The sequence below is a fragment of the Culex quinquefasciatus genome, chromosome 3 (assembly GCF_015732765.1).
Source record: "Culex quinquefasciatus strain JHB chromosome 3, VPISU_Cqui_1.0_pri_paternal, whole genome shotgun sequence".
NCBI classification, from domain to species: Eukaryota; Metazoa; Arthropoda; class Insecta; order Diptera; family Culicidae; genus Culex; species Culex quinquefasciatus.
Genome location: NC_051863.1, coordinates 67,761,816 through 67,783,070, shown reverse-complemented (window position 1 = coordinate 67,783,070; position 21,255 = coordinate 67,761,816). Strand labels below are relative to the sequence as shown.

General features: G+C 41.1%; 2 protein-coding genes across 9 annotated transcripts in view; one reads left to right on the top strand and one right to left on the bottom strand.

Annotated features, from left to right (window-relative positions):
* Positions 1-21,255, bottom strand: part of LOC6046890 (signal peptide peptidase-like 3) — a 105,286-nt gene that overhangs the window by 32,125 nt on the left and 51,906 nt on the right. The gene's annotated exons all lie outside the window — the stretch shown is intronic.
* Positions 2,589-3,687, top strand: LOC6044288 (fatty acid hydroxylase domain-containing protein 2). Its single transcript, XM_038265662.1, has 4 exons — positions 2,589-2,703; positions 2,769-2,944; positions 3,011-3,465; positions 3,531-3,687. The coding sequence occupies exons 1-4, from the start codon at positions 2,589-2,591 to the stop codon at positions 3,673-3,675; spliced, it is 891 nt and encodes a 296-aa protein (XP_038121590.1). The 3' UTR covers positions 3,676-3,687.

The window sequence follows — 21,255 nt, the reverse complement described above, 5'->3', positions numbered from 1 at the left end:
TTAGGGTGGTCCCATAAGGTTTTCCCTTTGAAAATTAGCCTTTTCAAATGAAGATATCTCGAGTTTAAAGAAAAACACTCCTGGGATTTTTTTAGCGTTAGTTGTGCTAGTTCTTCTCTTTCAAATGCAACCTAGTGCTTAAAATTGCCCCTTTCCATTTGCAAAAATTCTTCTGAAGACACCAAAGCTCCAAAATTTTACCATTTTTCGGAAAATCCGTTTCCACTTAATTTTGCGATCTGGACCACTGTGCATTGTAAAGAGCATACAATTTTCAAAATGTGGATTTTTATCAGAAAAGACTATTTAAAAAATATTGCGATTAAATCACTACTTTTAATGTCCAAATTTTGTTTTTTTGTGTGATCTTGACAAAAAACATGATAGTGAAAATTTTAAGTTAATTTCAGTGCGATTATTTGATCTATTTGGATAAGCATAACATATCTCCAATTAATTACTTACGGTACATAGATTGCAATTACACGTAATGCTAATCAGTAATAAGACAGCTACCACTAGCAGCACTGTCTACATTTTCCATCAAACTGGCAACACGGCTAAGATTCGGTTTTCAACATTTTCACACTGATAGATTCTTAACCAATCTTGAGTATTAACACCTTTTAACACTTGAAAATTAGAAATAAAATTTGAAAAACATACTTGAAAGCTAGTTCAAACCCTGTCTTCTTCGTAAAACTTCAAAAACATGTATCACAACAATCGAACTCAAGTTCGATGACGAGCATGCGGTCTCGCCGATCTACAACAAAGCAGTGGGTAATGAAGGAAGGTCTCACATACGTGCAATCATCAGCTGTTATGGTGCCTGTTTTGGGTAGTTTTTTATTTTATTTCGCTTCAAGTTGTTTTGTTTGATAAAAGGAGTTGATTCGAGATGGGGTAGGTGGGTCTATATTTGATCATCGATTATTCCAAAAATTTAAAAATTATCTTTGAGACTTTTCAAGTCAAAAAAGATACTTGTCAGCCCAAATGGTAGACAGTTAGTTCCAATTTAGAAGCATTTACACTTTTTACAGCACTTATGTTACGGTTACGTGCAGCTGACCGACGTGGGTCGAATTAAACAGTATTGTATTGGGAAAGGACTTTCACTTTCTGCCTTAAACGGACACACTCATGGAAATTTAACCGGTGTAGCATGTTTTGGACCTTTTTGGTCACTTTTCGATACAAGTTACACCCAAACGAAAAATATATCTCAAAATCTGCAACAGTGAATTTGCTGCAGAAAATGTTATATTTTATTACATTTTTTGCAGCAAGCCCATAGATCATTTTTGCCCGCGTGTAAACACGTCAGCGATCTGCAGTTCTCACCAACACATAGAATGCTGGCGCGTCCCCGAGCAACAATCTAGAGAGAACATTATGTTCGCGGTCTGTCCCTCACCATTCATCAAGCGTCCATGGCGCGGTGGTAGCGTGTCGGATCAGCAACCTAGAAGTTGATGGTTCAATCCTCGTTCTGTTAAGGTTTTTTTTTTCTGCAATACAATCAATCTGCCGTCGGTAATGTCGATAATTGTCGGTAACGGGCAAAAATGTCATACCCCTATATCGCAAAAAATGCATGAGGACAGATTTCATGCAGATTCTGATATACTTTCATGCTGCCATGCATCAAAATCATGCGACCGCCGGTTGGGTGTACTTTCAAGATTTTTTTTTTTCAATTGAGTTGATATAAATACCTTTCGAATGTGAAGCTGGTCATACGTCTTAGGTATTACCTAAAAGAGAAGGAAATATGTGTTAAAAGAGAATTCTATGATATAAATTATGTTTTATGAATGAGCGTTTGTTGAAAAGTGTTTAAAATATTGTTTTTTATTGTTTTGAACCTCTCAAACCTCTGACCACGTATCAGATTCGAAATATGCTGATACAGGCCACACGGGCCAATGGGGTAGCACCAATCCTCAGGTGTACGTTTGAATCCCACCAAATTCAAGTTGTTTTAGGGCAATTTTCTATTTCCAATTCGATCGGGATTTGATCTCTGAACCTTATGGCTTGTGAGGCTGGAAATATAAGCCACCTAGCCGGTTATTAATTTTATTTATTAACCCTCAAAGTCCCAAACAAACCAACGGGAAGAAAAGAAATCTAGCAAAACATTGTAAATGGGCCAAAGTGAGTTTGCAAATGTAGAATGATCCTGCTCATGTCAGTGGATGTTTACATTCGGAGTTAGCAGGATACACCCTTTGTTTGAAAATTTAATTCGGTCCGTTTACATTGTTTTGCTTGAAATGGTTTTACCGAAGGTGAAAGAATCACCAAGTGTGACGAAGGCCAAAATAACAACCAGATATTGGGTCAAAATGCAACGACTACAAAGGCATCACAAAAATGGAAAGTAAGACTAGCCAAAAACACTGCAAGAAATGGTCCAATTGGTGGACGGAGAGCACCATGATTAAACCATAACCCGTATCGGAGAGGAAGTACTGGTGAAACTCTCCACGTTCCTAAAACTTGAAGTCAGTCGTTTTTCGGTGAATGGTTGGTGTGCACAGCAGTGAATTTTCCGTGACCAAGAAGGTGATCATTCGGTTATGTGTTCGTTATCGGAAAATTCGAGCAATATTACGTGCATTCCGGAACTCCGCAACGGAAGCGGTTTGGAAGTGTTTTTGCAGCAGAAATGGAACGATTTTCTGGACGTTGCTGGTGAGTACCTTGCGGGACTTTAGGCGACTCGAATTTTCGGTGTCAACTGTCAAACTACACCACAGGTGACGATCCGGCCAACCTGCACGTCTGGGTTATGCTGGCCTGTGTATACTCCCAGTACTGGTTAATTGGTGGTCTGTATGTGTTCATGGATGTTCGCGGATGGCCCAGGTTTCTGCGCAAGTACAAAACGCAACCCGGTGTCAACGAACCGATCTCGTGGGCAGATCTTCAGCGGGTAAGTTGCCGTTTGAAGTTTAAACGCATGTCTCCGTACTATACAAGGATCATTTTCATCATCCAGATCCTGAAGACCGTGCTGATCAACCAGGTCCTGTTGACGGTACCTATGGCGTACTTTGGGTTCCACCTGGCAGGTAAACATACCCTTCCGGATGTCCGGGCCCTCCCACCGCTAACCACAATCATCCGAGACCTCATAATCTGTCTGGTCCTCTGGGAAGCCACCAACTACTGCACCCACCGCACCCTTCACCACCGCCTCATCTACCGGTTTGTCCACAAGCGACACCACGAGTTCACGGCCCCAGTCGCTTGGGTCGCCAGCTACGTTCACCCCGTGGAACACATCGTCAGCGATACGATTCCGGCTTCCATCGGACCGGCCCTGCTCAACTGTCACCTGGTGACGGCGGTGCTGTGGTTCTGCTGGCTCGTGCACCACTCGTTGATCACCCACTCCGGCTATCATCTGCCGCTGCTCAAGAGTCCGGAAGCGCACGACTATCACCACTTGAAGTGAGTCGGCGGGGCAGGGCGTCCGAAAGATTAACGTAATTAACGAGGGAATTTCTTCGTTTCAGATTTACCCAGTGCTACAGTCCACTTGGGATGATGGATTGGTTGTTTGGGACTGATGATAGGTTCCGGCAGAGCAAGCACGCGAAACGGGATCGGAGGTTGTTTGGGACCAAGTCGGCGAGGGAGTTGGTGCCGGACAAGGGTTAGGATCGTTTGGAAATCAAAGAGTGTTAATTAACCAAAGGGACAAATAAGCTGCGTAATATTGTAATTTTTCGGTAACTGGGCGTTGTTTCACTGGGCGCTCGATAACTGGGCCGTAGCCCAGTTAAAAAGCAGACAAACGTCAAAAAACCAAAACAAACCAAAATGACCGAGGGGTTAATGGATTTTTTTTTAGATTTTTCAAACTTTTGTTTAATTTCAAGTTACAATTAAAGAAATATGAAAAGCAAGCATTGTAAATAAATTTGAGTAACTTTTATTTTTATATATCATCTGGGAAATATTATGCATCGGTGGTCCCCTCGTTATTTTTTGTTCAGCCCAGTTAACGAGCAACATTCGGTGACTGGGCTACATTCTCAGCCCAGTTACCGAACAACTACTGTACAGTAAAAAAGACTTAAGTTACTAAAGCGTGATCGTTGATATCTGAAAGTGTAGATTGTTGAGGAAAACATGAAGTTAAAATATAGGTAAATAAATATATTAAACAGTGAAACCAAACATCAATTTATTCAACCAATTTTGTGTACTTTAGTAGTACACGGCCTCAAAGACAAAGTAAATATCACTGAAGTGATCATAACTTGAGACAGGATTGTCAGTCCTTTTTTTCTAGACTTGTTTGGAATATTTTTCGAATACCTAACCAACAATAAGTCGGATGATGGATCCTGACCATCCGGGCATAGTGTTCTTGCAGACTATTTTCAATAAAGCACATATTGAAATAAAACTTGAGTGGTCATAACCTGAAACAGGGATGCCAGATCTTCAAAATTTTAGACTCATTAGAAAGGTAGGTTTTATTCATGGCAAAAAAAGAAGTCTTCGTCTTGCCAAATGATATAATGGTGATTCTTTGCAAACATGGAAGATGATAGGTTGCGTAAAAAAATACTTAATAATTGATTTTGATTTGACTTTTGTTGTTACTTGGACTTTGGTCGAGGGACAAAAAATAATAATTGGCTTGAATAAATTATAACATAATATTCTCCCAAGCAACACACTTTGTCAGATAAACGTATTTCCTAACTGGTTGTATAACCAAACGGCCTCGTTACCACAACTTGTTCTACAACTCCTGTGCATTGGAAAAAGCGCACTTTTTTCTGTTGTATAACTTGCCAGAATAAGATGCAAGTTATCAGAGTAAGTTGTACAAATGTATCTGACAACACTGTGCTAGCTAACAAGAGATTCAACGAAAAAAGGGGGCGTGGTTAACGGCTGTGCTGTCAAATCAAAGCGCGCACTGAAAAGGAAAGATGGATTGAAAACAGTTGTCTAACCGTTACCCAACTTACATGTAAACAAACAGTTCTTATCAGAATTTCAATCAACGACGAAGCCAATATGAATAGTATCTCTGACTATTTTGGTACGCTTGTTTCTGCCCGATTTATTTTGAAAAAAATTGAAATGTATAAAAAAAATAAAATAATATTTTCGCGCTCTCTAACTGTGATTCTTGTGAAACCCTCTTCATGGAGAACTTTTAGATTTTCATTTTTTTGATGAACTTTGTCTTTCCCAAGATTCGATCCGATGACTTCGACGACTTTTGTTATCTCCACGGCAGGTCCAGGCGCGCTTCCACATCTCTCCACGAGGCTTCATAGTAAACAAGCTGGCCTAAACGTCAATAAGAAGGCTGCTGCCAGCTTTGTTATACTGCAGTGAGCTATACAACTTAACTCCAGAAAAGGCTGTCATTGGAAATAAAGTTATATAAGTTTGGTTCAAGTCAGTTTTTATAACACCATTATGTAACTTTGTTATAACAAACCGATTCAACTGTCATTTCGATTACCGTACCACGGAGTAACATTGAAAATTGGTGTGATTTTAATTTGTTGTTTTCTCTTTCATGAATTCCGTAAGCTGATATTTTTTGTAGCTTTTACCGGCGATATTTTTATAAATAATCGGTCAACAATTAAAATTATTGCAATCGTCGATAAATAAACATTATTGAAACTCTAAATACCTCACGTACAAATTTACACCACCTAACAACACGCAATGTCAAGTTGAATATGTTTGTTGAATATCAGTTATATAACCTATTCTCCGATAACATTTGTGTAACAAAGCGAGAAAACCTAAGGTTATTTATAGAATGGTTGGCCACGCCCATTTTTCAGAAGATGCCGTCACATGACAATGTTAGATAAGCAGTGAAACAAACAGTGCAATATTATTCTTATTCAACAAACTGTTTGCGAGGAAAACAATGCAGATGAGAAACAGCATCATGGCATATCAGGATTTTGACGTTTAATTACAGCTCATAAAAAGCGTTTTCGACTGAAATCAATTGATAAATACCTCAAACGGAAGTGAGCAAGCAAGTTTCTACCGAAGGTGTTCCAAAATAAGTTGTTTAAACAGTGTAAATCAGCAAATTGGATGGAACCCTCCAAATAGGTGAGAATTTTTCCTAAGTTGTGTTTTGTTGGAAAAGAGTGAAATTGACTGTGTTTTAACACTTTTGTGGCACAAAACACGATAGTTACATAAGTCAGTTATACAAGCAGTGAAACAAACTGTTATTTAAGTTATGTTCAGATTTTTTCTCGTATGTTTATCAAAAACAATTGTCTAACTTTTATTCAACAGTCGACAAGTTATGAGTGCTACTTGGGTCTTTGCGGCCAATCTGAAAACTTAACTCGAGTAATTGAAAACAAGTTTTTTTTAATTAATCTATAAACACATTTTTGACAATTGTGTGATTTTTAGGTTGTCAAACGATGATTTTTTTCAAATAATGAACAATTTGAATATTTTTAAGGAATCATCAATAAAAACGTAAAACAACCTGATTGTAAGTGGTTTATGGACTGACGTAATTCGCGTATCGTATGAAAAAGAAAGTTTTTTGACATAGGACTATGTCTCTACTTACTATATTGGGGGGCCAGTTCAGAAATTCGATCCAAAGCGTCACTTTTAAGCGTTAAAAAAGGGGACATTTTGAACGCTTATATCTTTTTTCCCTGTGAATCAATCCAGACGGTTGGACCACCAATCGAAAGAGGAAGACTTCAGCTATTGTTTAACTACATAGATAGTCTGACTAAACATAGTTAAAGCACTTAAAACATGCAATCAAAATGAGTAATTTTTCAGTACAAATCGGACAGATGACCAATCAGAGCGAGCGTATGCATTCGAGACCGCGCCCCTTTTGTGCCGTTCTTCGGCTGTGCCGCTATTTAAGCAGAAAATTTCGCAAAAGCAAGTCACTTTGGAACGAGCACTCGAACTGTGCACGTCGGGCCGGCGCGGAGCAGCAGCAGCAGCGGCCAATAGAAGAAGAGGACCAGCAACCAGAAGGAAGAACCACCGGCAGCAGAAGGAGGAAATTCGAGCGAAGCGGACTGCGTGGAAGTCGCTATGATGCGGCGGTTCTCATGAAAAATGGCCAATTCGACAGTGGTGGCCAAAACCAGGAGTGGCCGGTGGCCTCAAAGAAGGTTCCCCCGGGGCCTGGGGGGACATTTACAGAAACATACGAGTTGTGGCAATATGGGTATCAAAATTCATGGTTTTTTATACTGAACATAATAATGGCCATTTCGACAGTAGTGGCCACAACCTGGAGTGGCCGGTGCCCTCAAAGAAGGTTCCCTCGGGGCGTGGGGGGACATTTACAGAAACATACGAGTTGTGGCAATATGGGTATCAAAATTCATGGTTTTTGATACTGAACATAATAATGGCCATTTTGACAGTAGTGGCCACAACCTGGAGTGGCCGGTGCCCTCAAAGAAGGTTCCTCCGGGGCCTGGGGGGACATTTACAGAAACATACGAGTTGTGGCAATATGGGTATCAAAATTCATGGTTTTTTATACTGAACATAATAATGGCCATTTCGACAGTAGTGGCCACAACCTGGTGTTGCCGGTGCCCTCAAAGAATGTTCCCTCGGGGCCTGGGGGGACATTTACAGAAACATACGAGTTGTGGCAATATGGGTATCAAAATTCATGGTTTTTGATACTGAACATAATAATGGCCATTTTGACAGTAGTGGCCACAACCTGGAGTGGCCGGTGCCCTCAAAGAAGGTTCCTCCGGGGCCTGGGGGGACATTTACAGAAACATACGAGTTGTGGCAATATGGGTATCAAAATTCATGGTTTTGATACTGAACATAATGGCCATTTCGACAGTAGTGGCCACAACCTGGAGTGGCCGGTGCCCTTAAAGCAGGTTCCCCCGGGGCCTGGGGGGACATTTACAGAAACATACGAGTTGTGGCAATATGGGTATCATAATTCATGGTTTTTGATACTGAACATAATAATGGCCATTTCGACAGTAGTGGCCACAACCTGGAGTGGCCGGTGCCCTCAAAGAAGGTTCCTCCGGGGCCTGGGGGGACATTTACAGAAACATACGAGTTGTGGCAATATGGGTATCATAATTCATGGTTTTTGATACTGAACATAATAATGGCCATTTTGACAGTAGTGGCCACAACCTGGAGTGGCCGGTGCCCTCAAAGAAGGTTCCTCCGGGGCCCGGAGGACTTTCTACAGAACCATACGAGTTGTGGCATATTGGTATCAAAATTCATGGTTTTTGATACTGTACATGAAAATTGACATTCCGACAGTAGTGGCCACAACCTTGAGTGACCGGTGATCTCAAAGCAGGTTTCCCCGGGGCCCGGAGGGTCTTTAACAGAACCATACGAGTTGTGGCAATATGGATATCAAAATTCATGGTTTTGATACTGAACATGAAAATTGACATTTCGACCGTAGTGGCCACAACCTGGAGTTGCCGGTGCCCTCATAGAAGGTTCACCTTGGGAGAACATTTATGACAATTTTGCCGACAAATCTATGAAACAAAATAAAATAATCTTATTTCAGATTTCACTAGCAATCCAAAAACACATTCAAATTGTTTGGTCCTATGTCTTTCGGTTATGTCTCTGACATACCATCTTGAACTTTTAAAGTAAAAAATCACTGCATCATTTTTTTTTCAAATAACAAACCTAACAATTTACTAGCTGATTTAATAACGAACCCAGAGAAGTAAAAACATTGTTTTCAAAACAATAAATAAAAATTAATCCCACGCTGACCATAATTTGAAAAAACGGCTACTATCAATTTTTAGAAAAAAAAAATCGAGATTTTTGATCCAGTTAGTAGAAGATGTTCCAACGCATTTTTGTCTTGAAATAAGGCTGGTGGGTAATTCTCCGCCAACTCACACAGCAGTTGCCCCGACCCCTCTTCGATTTGCGTGAAACTTTGTCCAAAGGGGTAACTTTTGTCCCTGATCACGAATCCGAGGTCCGTTTTTTGATATCTCGTGACGGAGGGGCGGTACGACCCCTTCCATTTTTGAACATGCGAAAAAAGAGGTGTTTTTCAATAATTTGCAGCATGAAACGGTGATGAGATAGAAATTTGGTGTTAAAGGGACTTTTATGTGTTAGACGCCCGCTTTGATGGCGTACTCAGAATTCCGAAAAAACGTATTTTTCATCGATAAAAAACACTAAAAACGTTTTAAAAATTCTCCCATTTTCCGTTACTCGACTGTAAAAGTTTTTGGAACATGTCATTTTATGGGAAATTTAATGTTCTTTTCGAATCTACATTGACCCAGAAGGGTCATTTTTTTCATTTAGAGCAAAAATTTTTCATTTTAAAATTTCGTGTTTTTTCTAACTTTGCAGGGTTATTTTTTAGAGTGTAACAATGTTCTACAAAATTGTAGAGCAGACAATTATAAAAATTTTGATTTATAGACATAAGGGATTTGCTCAAAAACATCACGAGTTATCGCGATTTTACGACAAAAAAGTCGTCGTTTTCGTTTGCTATCCGCTGCGCTGCCTTCCTGGCATTTTTATTATAATTTTCAACTAAAATAGCATGTTTGTTTTGAATAATTATGGCGCCTTTCAAAGGTAAAAAAGTAAAACAGTTGCTTTTCTCCATACATTTTGACGATTTTTCCCATACAAACTTTAAGCAATTGGAGGGAGGGGTTCCCGTGGTCAGAATGAGCTCAAATTTGGAATTTAGCCTAGTGATGGGTCAATCTTTGATTTCAGGGGGTAGCCCCAAAAAAGCCCGGATTTGGACCAACCCTACTGTGCACCCTTGCTGAAATCAATTTAAAATGCGTTTCCCTGCGTTTAGAATCAATTTTAGCATGTTTGAGTTGATTTAAAAATCTTTAGAGTTTTTGAAAATTTTCGATGTTTAAGTTTTTGACAAAGAACTTTGTCCTAAGGTTTCTATACGTGGTGTCAATCCAAAATTTTCGCGAAGCGAAAACGTTACGTGACGAATTCCCCTCTCGGCAAATTTCCCCTCTTTTTGGTGCACGCTGGTTGGATGAACGAACGTTTCCCAATCAGTCAATCAAGAGACGTGAGATTGATGTATCTAAATTCACCCCACTCCACCTCATAATTTTCGGATCGTCGACGAGCCAACAAAACGAGGCTCGGTCGGTCCCGAAAATTCATTCTATTGCTGGACGTCGACGAGAACACATCAGAAGCAGATGGCCTGGAGGTCCGAGAGCAGATGGCTTGGAGGCAAGGACCAGCTGAGACATGCCAGTCGCGGGAGTCGATCTTTGGAACTGGCCACCACCTGGACTGGAGTGGCCGGAGGCCCCAGGGATGTTCCGATGGAGGGACATTTGCCGGACCGTAAGAGTTGGGGCAATATGGGTATCAAACTTTATGGTTTTTGATACCGGACATGAAATTTGACATTTTGGCAGTAGTGGCCACAATCCGGAGTGGCCGAAGGCCGCGGATGTTCCGATGGGGGACATTTGCCGGACCGTAAGAGTTGGGGCAATATGGGTATCAAACTTTATGGTTTTTGATACTGGACATGAGATTTGATATTTCGGCAGTAGTGGCCACAATCCGGAGTGGCCGAAGGCCCGCGGATGTTCCGATGGAGGGACATTTGCCGGACCGTAAGAGTTGGGGCAATATGGGTATCAAACTTTATGGTTTTTGATACTGGACATGAAATTTGACATTTCGGCAGTAGTGGCCACAATCCGGAGTGGCCGAAGGCCCCGCGGATGTTCCGATGGGGGGACATTTGCCGGACCGTAAGAGTTGGGGCAATATGGGTATCAAACTTTATGGTTTTTGATACTGGATATGAAATTTGACATTTCGGCAGTAGTGGCCACAATCCGGAGTGGCCGAAGGCCCCGCGGATGTTCCGATGGGGGGACATTTGCCGGACCGTAAGAGTTGGGGCAATATGGGTATCAAACTTTATGGTTTTGATACTGGATATGAAATTTGACATTTCGGCAGTAGTGGCCACAATCCGAGTGGCCGAAGGCCCCGCGGATGTTCCGATGGAGGGACATTTGCCGGACCGTAAGAGTTGGGGCAATATGGGTATCAAACTTTATGGTTTTTGATACTGGACATGAAATTTGACATTTCGGCAGTAGTGGCCACAATCCGGAGTGGCCGAAGGCCCCGCGGATGTTCCGATGGGGGGACATTTGCCGGACCGTAAGAGTTGGGGCAATATGGGTATCAAACTTTATGGTTTTTGATACTGGACATGAGATTTGATATTTCGGCAGTAGTGGCCACAATCCGGAGTGGCCGAAGGCCCGCGGATGTTCCGATGGGGGACATTTGCCGGACCGTAAGAGTTGGGGCAATATGGGTATCAAACTTTATGGTTTTGATACTGGACATGAAATTTGACATTTCGGCAGTAGTGGCCACAATCCGGAGTGGCCGAAGGCCCCGCGGATGTTCCGATGGGGGACATTTGCCGGACCGTAAGAGTTGGGGCAATATGGGTATCAAACTTTATGGTTTTGATACTGGATATGAAATTTGACATTTCGGCAGTAGTGGCCACAATCCGGAGTGGCCGAAGGCCCGCGGATGTTCCGATGGGGGACATTTGCCGGACCGTAAGAGTTGGGGCAATATGGGTATCAAACTTTATGGTTTTTGATACTGGACATGAGATTTGATATTTCGGCAGTAGTGGCCACAATCCGGAGTGGCCGAAGGCCCGCGGATGTTCCGATGGAGGGACATTTGCCGGACCGTAAGAGTTGGGGCAATATGGGTATCAAACTTTATGGTTTTGATACTGGACATGAAATTTGACATTTCGGCAGTAGTGGCCACAATCCGGAGTGGCCGAAGGCCCGCGGATGTTCCGATGGGGGACATTTGCCGGACCGTAAGAGTTGGGGCAATATGGGTATCAAACTTTATGGTTTTGATACTGGACATGAAATTTGACATTTCGGCAGTAGTGGCCACAATCCGGAGTGGCCGAAGGCCCCGCGGATGTTCCGATGGGGGGACATTTGCCGGACCGTAAGAGTTGGGGCAATATGGGTATCAAACTTTATGGTTTTTGATACTGGACATGAGATTTGATATTTCGGCAGTAGTGGCCACAATCCGGAGTGGCCGAAGGCCCCGCGGATGTTCCGATGGGGGGACATTTGCCGGACCGTAAGAGTTGGGGCAATATGGGTATCAAACTTTATGGTTTTTGATACTGGACATGAGATTTGATATTTCGGCAGTAGTGGCCACAATCCGGAGTGGCCGAAGGCCCCGCGGATGTTCCGATGGAGGGACATTTGCCGGACCGTAAGAGTTGGGGCAATATGGGTATCAAACTTTATGGTTTTTGATACTGGACATGAAATTTGACATTTCGGCAGTAGTGGCCACAATCCGGAGTGGCCGAAGGCCCCGCGGATGTTCCGATGGAGGGACATTTGCCGGACCCTAAGAGTTGGGGCAATATGGGTATCAAACTTTATGGTTTTTGATACTGGACATGAAATTTGACATTTCGGCAGTAGTGGCCACAATCCGGAGTGGCCGGAGGCCCCGCGGATGTTCCGATGGGGGGACGTTTGCCGGACCGTAAGAGTTGGGGCAATATGGGTATCAAACTTTATGGTTTTTGATACTGGACATGAAATTTGACATTTCGGCAGTAGTGGCCACAATCCGGAGTGGCCGAAGGCCCGCGGATGTTTCGATGGGGGACATTTGCCGGACCGTAAGAGTTGGGGCAATATGGGTATCAAACTTTATGGTTTTGATACTGGACATGAAATTTGACATTTTGGCAGTAGTGGCCACAATCCGGAGTGGCCGGACATCAGAAGCAGATGGCCTGGAGGTCCGAGAGCAGATGGCTTGGAGGCAAGGACCAGCTGAGACATGCCAGTCGCGGGAGTCGATCTTTGGAACTGGCCACCACCTGGACTGGAGTGGCCGGAGGCCCCAGGGATGTTCCGATGGAGGGACATTTGCCGGACCGTAAGAGTTGGGGCAATATGGGTATCAAACTTTATGGTTTTTGATACCGGACATGAAATTTGACATTTTGGCAGTAGTGGCCACAATCCGGAGTGGCCGAAGGCCCCGCGGATGTTCCGATGGGGGGACATTTGCCGGACCGTAAGAGTTGGGGCAATATGGGTATCAAACTTTATGGTTTTTGATACTGGACATGAGATTTGATATTTCGGCAGTAGTGGCCACAATCCGGAGTGGCCGAAGGCCCCGCGGATGTTCCGATGGTGGGACATTTGCCGGACCGTAAGAGTTGGGGCAATATGGGTATCAAACTTTATGGTTTTTGATACTGGATATGAAATTTGACATTTCGGCAGTAGTGGCCACAATCCGGAGTGGCCGAAGGCCCCGCGGATGTTCCGATGGAGGGACATTTGCCGGACCGTAAGAGTTGGGGCAATATGGGTATCAAACTTTATGGTTTTTGATACTGGACATGAAATTTGACATTTCGGCAGTAGTGGCCACAATCCGGAGAGGCCGAAGGCCCCGCGGATGTTCCGATGGAGGGACATTTGCTGGACCGTAAGAGTTGGGGCAATATGGGTATCAAACTTACTGATTTTTGATACTGGACATAAAAAGTTGCATTTGGCCATTATCTGAAACTAAGCAGTTAAAATATATTGCTTATTAGGCAGGAAGTAATAAATAGATTACTGCGATGCACATTTTTTTGTGCCACTGCGAAAATCTGTTTCTGGAAATTTAAAATAACTATCTCGTAATCATTAAGAGCCCTGTAAGGGTAGTTTTTAATGTCTGCTGTTCAAATTTCCTTTACTGCCGCCGATTGCTTTGATTTTGATTTCACTTCGATTTCTATTTCAGCTCCACTTGCAATTTCCGTCCCCTTAGTTCGATAGGACGGTTATTATAAGGGGGAAATTTGGACCGGACATTCTAATCGAAAATTTCAACAATCATCTTGCAAAGTTCTTTGTCATTTGACATTTCGGCAGTAGTGGCCACAATCCGGAGTGGCCGGAGGCCCCGCGGATGTTCCGATGGGGGGACGTTTGCCGGACCGTAAGAGTTGGGGCAATATGGGTATCAAACTTTATGGTTTTTGATACTGGACATGAAATTTGACATTTCGGCAGTAGTGGCCACAATCCGGAGTGGCCGAAGGCCCCGCGGATGTTTCGATGGGGGGACATTTGCCGGACCGTAAGAGTTGGGGCAATATGGGTATCAAACTTTATGGTTTTTGATACTGGACATGAAATTTGACATTTTGGCAGTAGTGGCCACAATCCGGAGTGGCCGGACATCAGAAGCAGATGGCCTGGAGGTCCGAGAGCAGATGGCTTGGAGGCAAGGACCAGCTGAGACATGCCAGTCGCGGGAGTCGATCTTTGGAACTGGCCACCACCTGGACTGGAGTGGCCGGAGGCCAGGGATGTTCCGATGGAGGGACATTTGCCGGACCGTAAGAGTTGGGGCAATATGGGTATCAAACTTTATGGTTTTGATACCGGACATGAAATTTGACATTTTGGCAGTAGTGGCCACAATCCGGAGTGGCCGAAGGCCCCGCGGATGTTCCGATGGGGGACATTTGCCGGACCGTAAGAGTTGGGGCAATATGGGTATCAAACTTTATGGTTTTGATACTGGACATGAGATTTGATATTTCGGCAGTAGTGGCCACAATCCGAGTGGCCGAAGGCCCGCGGATGTTCCGATGGGGGACATTTGCCGGACCGTAAGAGTTGGGGCAATATGGGTATCAAACTTTATGGTTTTGATACTGGATATGAAATTTGACATTTCGGCAGTAGTGGCCACAATCCGGAGTGGCCGAAGGCCCCGCGGATGTTCCGATGGAGGGACATTTGCCGGACCGTAAGAGTTGGGGCAATATGGGTATCAAACTTTATGGTTTTTGATACTGGACATGAAATTTGACATTTCGGCAGTAGTGGCCACAATCCGGAGTGGCCGAAGGCCCCGCGGATGTTTCGATGGGGGGACATTTGTCGGACCGTAAGAGTTGGGGCAATATGGGTATCAAACTTTATGGTTTTTGATACTGGACATGAAATTTGACATTTTGGCAGTAGTGGCCACAATCCGGAGTGGCCGGACATCAGAAGCAGATGGCCTGGAGGTCCGAGAGCAGATGGCTTGGAGGCAAGGACCAGCTGAGACATGCCAGTCGCGGGAGTCGATCTTTGGAACTGGCCACCACCTGGACTGGAGTGGCCGGAGGCCCCAGGGATGTTCCGATGGAGGGACATTTGCCGGACCGTAAGAGTTGGGGCAATATGGGTATCAAACTTTATGGTTTTTGATACCGGACATGAAATTTGACATTTTGGCAGTAGTGGCCACAATCCGGAGTGGCCGAAGGCCCCGCGGATGTTCCGATGGGGGGACATTTGCCGGACCGTAAGAGTTGGGGCAATATGGGTATCAAACTTTATGGTTTTGATACTGGACATGAGATTTGATATTTCGGCAGTAGTGGCCACAATCCGGAGTGGCCGAAGGCCCCGCGGATGTTCCGATGGGGGGACATTTGCCGGACCGTAAGAGTTGGGGCAATATGGGTATCAAACTTTATGGTTTTTGATACTGGATATGAAATTTGACATTTCGGCAGTAGTGGCCACAATCCGGAGTGGCCGAAGGCCCCGCGGATGTTCCGATGGAGGGACATTTGCCGGACCGTAAGAGTTGGGGCAATATGGGTATCAAACTTTATGGTTTTTGATACTGGACATGAAAAGTTGCATTTGGCCATTATCTGAAACTAAGCAGTTAAAATATATTGCTTATTAGGCAGGAAGTAATAAATAGATTACTGCGATGCACATTTTTTTGTGCCACTGCGAAAATCTGTTTCTGGAAATTTAAAATAACTATCTCGTAATCATTAAGAGCCCTGTAAGGGTAGTTTTTAATGTCTGCTGTTCAAATTTCCTTTACTGCCGCCGATTGCTTGCAACAGCCTTGCAAAAAAAATTCCCGCATCTTGGTAACTTTCGGGTGGTGAAGGAAAGTAAATTGATTTCACTTCGATTTCTATTTCAGCTCCACTTGCAATTTCCGTCCCCTTAGTTCGATAGGACGGTTATTATAAGGGGGAAATTTGGACCGGACATTCTAATCGAAAATTTCAACAATCATCTTGCAAAGTTCTTTGTCATACTGGTCATGTGTAACATAACCACCTGCACCTTTTTTCGCTAAAATTTTAGTTTTCGTAAAAAAATGAAAATTAATGATTGCAAAACAACTGAACAAGTGTAAAATGCATTTTAAAACAACTTTTCCATGCAAATGCTGAAACTGGCTTGTTATTTTAATATTTACTTTTTTAAGCCTTTGAGCAATTTTTTTTTGACTTTGGTAAATGATGATTATTTGTATTTTGCGGGTTGCATAACAAATGCTATTTAAATATAATTTTGCATTACGTAATAAATGAACGCTTCCTCTAAATCATAGAAATACATATTTTTCATAAAAAAAAACCTATTAGTTAAATACCTATTAGTTTTATTTATAAAACTTTTCGATTGCAAGTGCGATTTTGCTTTCAAAAATGATTTTTAATATTTTTTGTCCAAGTTTTCGATATTTTCACAAAAACTTGATTTTTTCCAAAAATCAAATGTACTAAACTGCCGCTCTAATCGAGTCCGTCCCATATGTAAAAAGTGAATGCTGAGATAACGCTGTGAGAAGCCCAAAAAAAGTGTCACCATTTTTACCATTCTAAACTTATTATTTCTATATAATTATTTTTACAATTATTTCAACATCAGTCTTGAAAACACCACTACCATAAATTTGATTAAAAAAATTAACAATTTGGAGTTAAATTTGAGAAATTTCCAGCAAGAGACCAACTTGACTTTATTCGTCCATAAATAAAGGCAAGTCAGTTATTATATCATGGTAGGCTTGAACATTTACAACCCAGGTTCAACCTGGTTCAACTGTCATTTACAGGTTTGTTTTGATAGTTTTCTAAGTCAATAATTGTAACCAAATAATAGAAAAATAGTAGTTTATGCAACAAGTTGCAAAAAGAGGATTTTTTCAGCACGAGTCGTACATTTATCCAACGAGGTTCACCGAGTTGGATAAATACGAAGAGTGCTGAAAAAATCATGTTTTGCAACGAGTTCCATACAACATTTTTTGCAATTCCAAAAAACACACACTGAGTGAAATTTTATGTCAAATTTTCATGTATTTTGTCAATAAATCGCTTAAATAAAAAAATGTTGAAAAGTGTTACTTTTCGAAACAAGTGCTGAAAAGTTCAACTTTTCAGCACCCATTTGAGTGCTGAAAAGTAGAACTTTTCAGCATTTATTTTGAAAAATGTTGCTATTCGATTCTGTTATTTTTGGTACAGAAAAGTAGGCTATTTCGTCGTTCAAGAATGACAGGAAAAGTAAGTGGGTTCACGACGGAATTGCAAAAATGTTTATTTCAGATTTATTTATTTAAATAATGTATTTGGTAAAGTTTCTGCATATGAAAATATGATCTGCAGCGGCACCGGAATTGTAAATATATTACAGAGGCAAATAGAAATCTCAACTGCTAAGCCCTTGCCTAATTTAGAAAAACTACGCTCCACATACGAGTCTCTCACAGATCCAGGATCAAGCTTATTCATTCAAGAAATATAACTGATTTTATGGTTTAGATATTAGCCATAACGGTATGTATTTTATTTTTTCTTACCGTGGTTTTATATTTCAAAAGAAAAAAGTCACTAAATGTTTGGAATGTTTCGTTTTTTTTTTTTTTCAAATTTTCAAATATTTCACCAGAAATGAACAATTAATGTACCGTCATCTGGGGTCAATCGGGACTACAGTCTGAATAGGGACAGCAGTGTTTAGAGCAATTAAAAGTTTTAAATTTGGAAATTGATGCACACATTTTGTTGGTCTGAGTCTGTTCTATCCGAAACCAACCAGAAAAATCAAAATATTGTGCTCTAACATGGTTAAAACTGTTGTCCCAATTCGCCCCATGTGTCCCAATTCGCCCCAGTTGACGGTACTCTTAAAGATATATTCTGTTGATTTCAAAAATTTCGTATCCATTTAAACGATTTGCGAGACATTTCTAAATGAGGAACTGACTTGCCTTTATTTTGCATATGAGACAGCACGAAAGTCATATTTATTTTGGATTTTTTAGAACAAACACTACTTTTTTATTCAATAGGCTAAAAGTACATGTAAAATTAAAACTTTTGTTAAGTTTATCTCATTTTTGAAAAAAATACATATGGGACAGACTAGATTAGAGCGGCAGTAAACCACACAGTAAAAAATAGTGTTAATTTGAAAGGATGAATATTACCTCTTTTAAAATGTATTTTTACCACAATGTAGACTGAAAAAATAAAATTAGTGGTTTTGACATCGGGAATGCATAGGCAAAGTTTCATCCAAATCAAACAATGAAAAAAAAAAAAGAGAAATAAAAAATTGCGAAATCGTAGAGACCTACTCATGTCGACATCGACGTGCTATCTTGTCGCACCCGCCATTTCAACGTTCCGAGAAAAACGCGTTTTAATGTTTCACTCAATGTCACAAGAAAAACCAAAAACACGCAATGTAAACAATAACAAACACGTTTTGTTTGGCTGACCATTATGTGCATTGTCCCGAAATTTGGCTGAAGTTGGTTGCTGGAGTCCCGAGTTAAAATTACAAATGTTTACGGTAGTCTAACTTGTACGTGCGTCAAACGCGTTCTGACCTGAAATCCCTTTGGCCAGTTGTCGCACTTACATCAATTTTTAGGAAGTGACAAAATAGCACGAAAAGATTGAAAGTACTTTCCTATGTAAAGTGACAAAAATGCACGGAGTTTTTTCGGATTTCGTTGAATATCTTAGGATTGAAATCGAATCTTGGGGATCTGTGAAGGTCAAAAGGGGAGGCATTGTGAGCTGAACAAAATGGCGTTCTCAACTCAATTTGACCCAAAATGCACGTACGACAGGTTAACATGACGGCGGCGATATGGGACATTTATGCGAACAGAAGTAGTTCAGAGAAGAATATTTAATTGGGTCCTAACATTATTTAATCATAATGGAGTTATTGTTCATAACGATAAAGCTATGTTGATTCATCTAAAATGTTGTTTTGCCAATTTACATATATATTTTTTTGCATTAAAATAAAAAAATAACAGAAATAAATAGTTTTAAAAGGTGATTTTTTATACCATTGTACATAAAAATTGACATTGTGCTCTAGGACCCTATTGCCACTACCGTACAGTCGTCTGCTAAGCGAAGGTTAAGAATCACATTGTGTGACAAAAAGCAAAACCGTAATCAGCAAGTAACATTGATTAAAATGCAACGTCAAACAAAGAGTAAAAAAACGGTAAACTATCCAAAAAAGATATGGTCCAATTGGTTCATAATTAATTAATGAAACTACAGGCTATTAGAAAGGATTTGCCGGTCAAACTTTGCTCTATCCAAAATGTTGAAGTCAGTCGTTTTTGAGCGGATGGTAGGTGAGCAGCACTGAGAACCAATTCGAGAACATTTCGGGCGCGAGTGATGTGTCTGATTACTAAAAATTGGTGTAACATTACATCCTTAAACTGCAGAAGTTACGTGCCTTACCCCTCGGAATATTTCTCACCGTAAATTTTCAAAAAGTCACTCTTAAAACGATTAACTTGGCTGCTTTGTTAATTCAAATGCCAGGGATATTGATACCTTATCAAGAAAATATCACATTGAACCGCCCAAGTAACATTTTAGGCTTTATCAAAGCTGTCACAACCGCTATAAAACCTATCAGCCAAAACCAACATTAAAACCCCTTAGTCGTAACAAACTCCCCAGAGCCTTGATAAACCCCACTTAAACCCCAAAAGGACCTCCGCAAAAGGTTGTTACGGCCTATTTATAAAACCTACATAGGAGTTCAAGGCTTAACAACTGAATCCTAACAACATCCTCAAAGCCTTGATAAAACCTTTGTTAAAACCTAGTCAGGAGTTATGGAAAAATGACATTTCATACGTCTTTAAACGTCTTATGCCAAATAGGTTTTATTTTGGCAAAAAATAAGTCTTCGTCTTGCCAAGTGAAATTATGGAGATGGTTGTCAAAAATGGCGATGATAAATAATAGATATTAGAGGTAATCCAAAAAATTTGAAAGCTTATTTCTCACAATTGATGGCTCAAATTCAGCTGCGGTTGAAATTTTATTGATAAATGTAGGGGAGATAGAGCCAAAAAATTCAAATCGCTTCATCAAAAATCAATATTTTGTAATCATAGTGTTTAATGTTAAAAAATATTTTATTGCAATTCTTTGAAAAAAAATTTCAAAATATTTTTAAACATCTATCGCTATATAAATCATACCAGAAATTCAGCATAAATGTGTGTTTTCATCAAATTTAAATCAAATTTTTCAGTTTTCTATTTTTTCAATCAAGATGGCGGTCAATCATATTCAATCAGAGCACGCGTCTAGCGCCATATTTATGCACTGCTATTTGGCCGCAATAAATGCTCTTTAAGGAGCTTATGGTTTTAAGTGAGCTTTTTACATGCCTAATGGCACTTGACAGCTAAAACACCCTAGGTTTTAACAAAGCATGCGATAAAACCGTTTGGCATGGCATTGCCATCTGGTTTTCAAGCCTCTGTTAAAACTTTCATAAAACCTTATTGAAAGCCAGTCGGCTTTTATTTCCACCCGGTTTTATGTCCGAGGCATAAAACCCTGTTAGAACCTATTAATTAGCTCTTGCTTGTTAGTTGCGGTGAATGCCCAAATAAAGCTATTAGGCAATCAAGATGCTACAATAAACCCTTAATAAAACTTGGTGGTGGCTAGTTGGTTTAAAAATGTTACTTGGGCGAAGTCCAGTGCAGATTTTTGTTTACGAGCGGCATCATAAATCGCTCAACGAAAACATTCAGTCGGTCGCATCGAACAAAGCTTCATTTTTTTTTAAATTCTAATCACGGCTGCTTTACATACGCGCGATGCAAAATCACACAGCAGCAAAATTATATTGGTCGCAATTGTTAACCCTCAACCGATCACGATAGTGTCAACAGACTTTTTTTTTTGTTAAAACAAGTTTTTTTCCTCGAGTTACCACCTTAAGTATTGTTGAGTACGAAGAGTTGACTCACAAATCATTA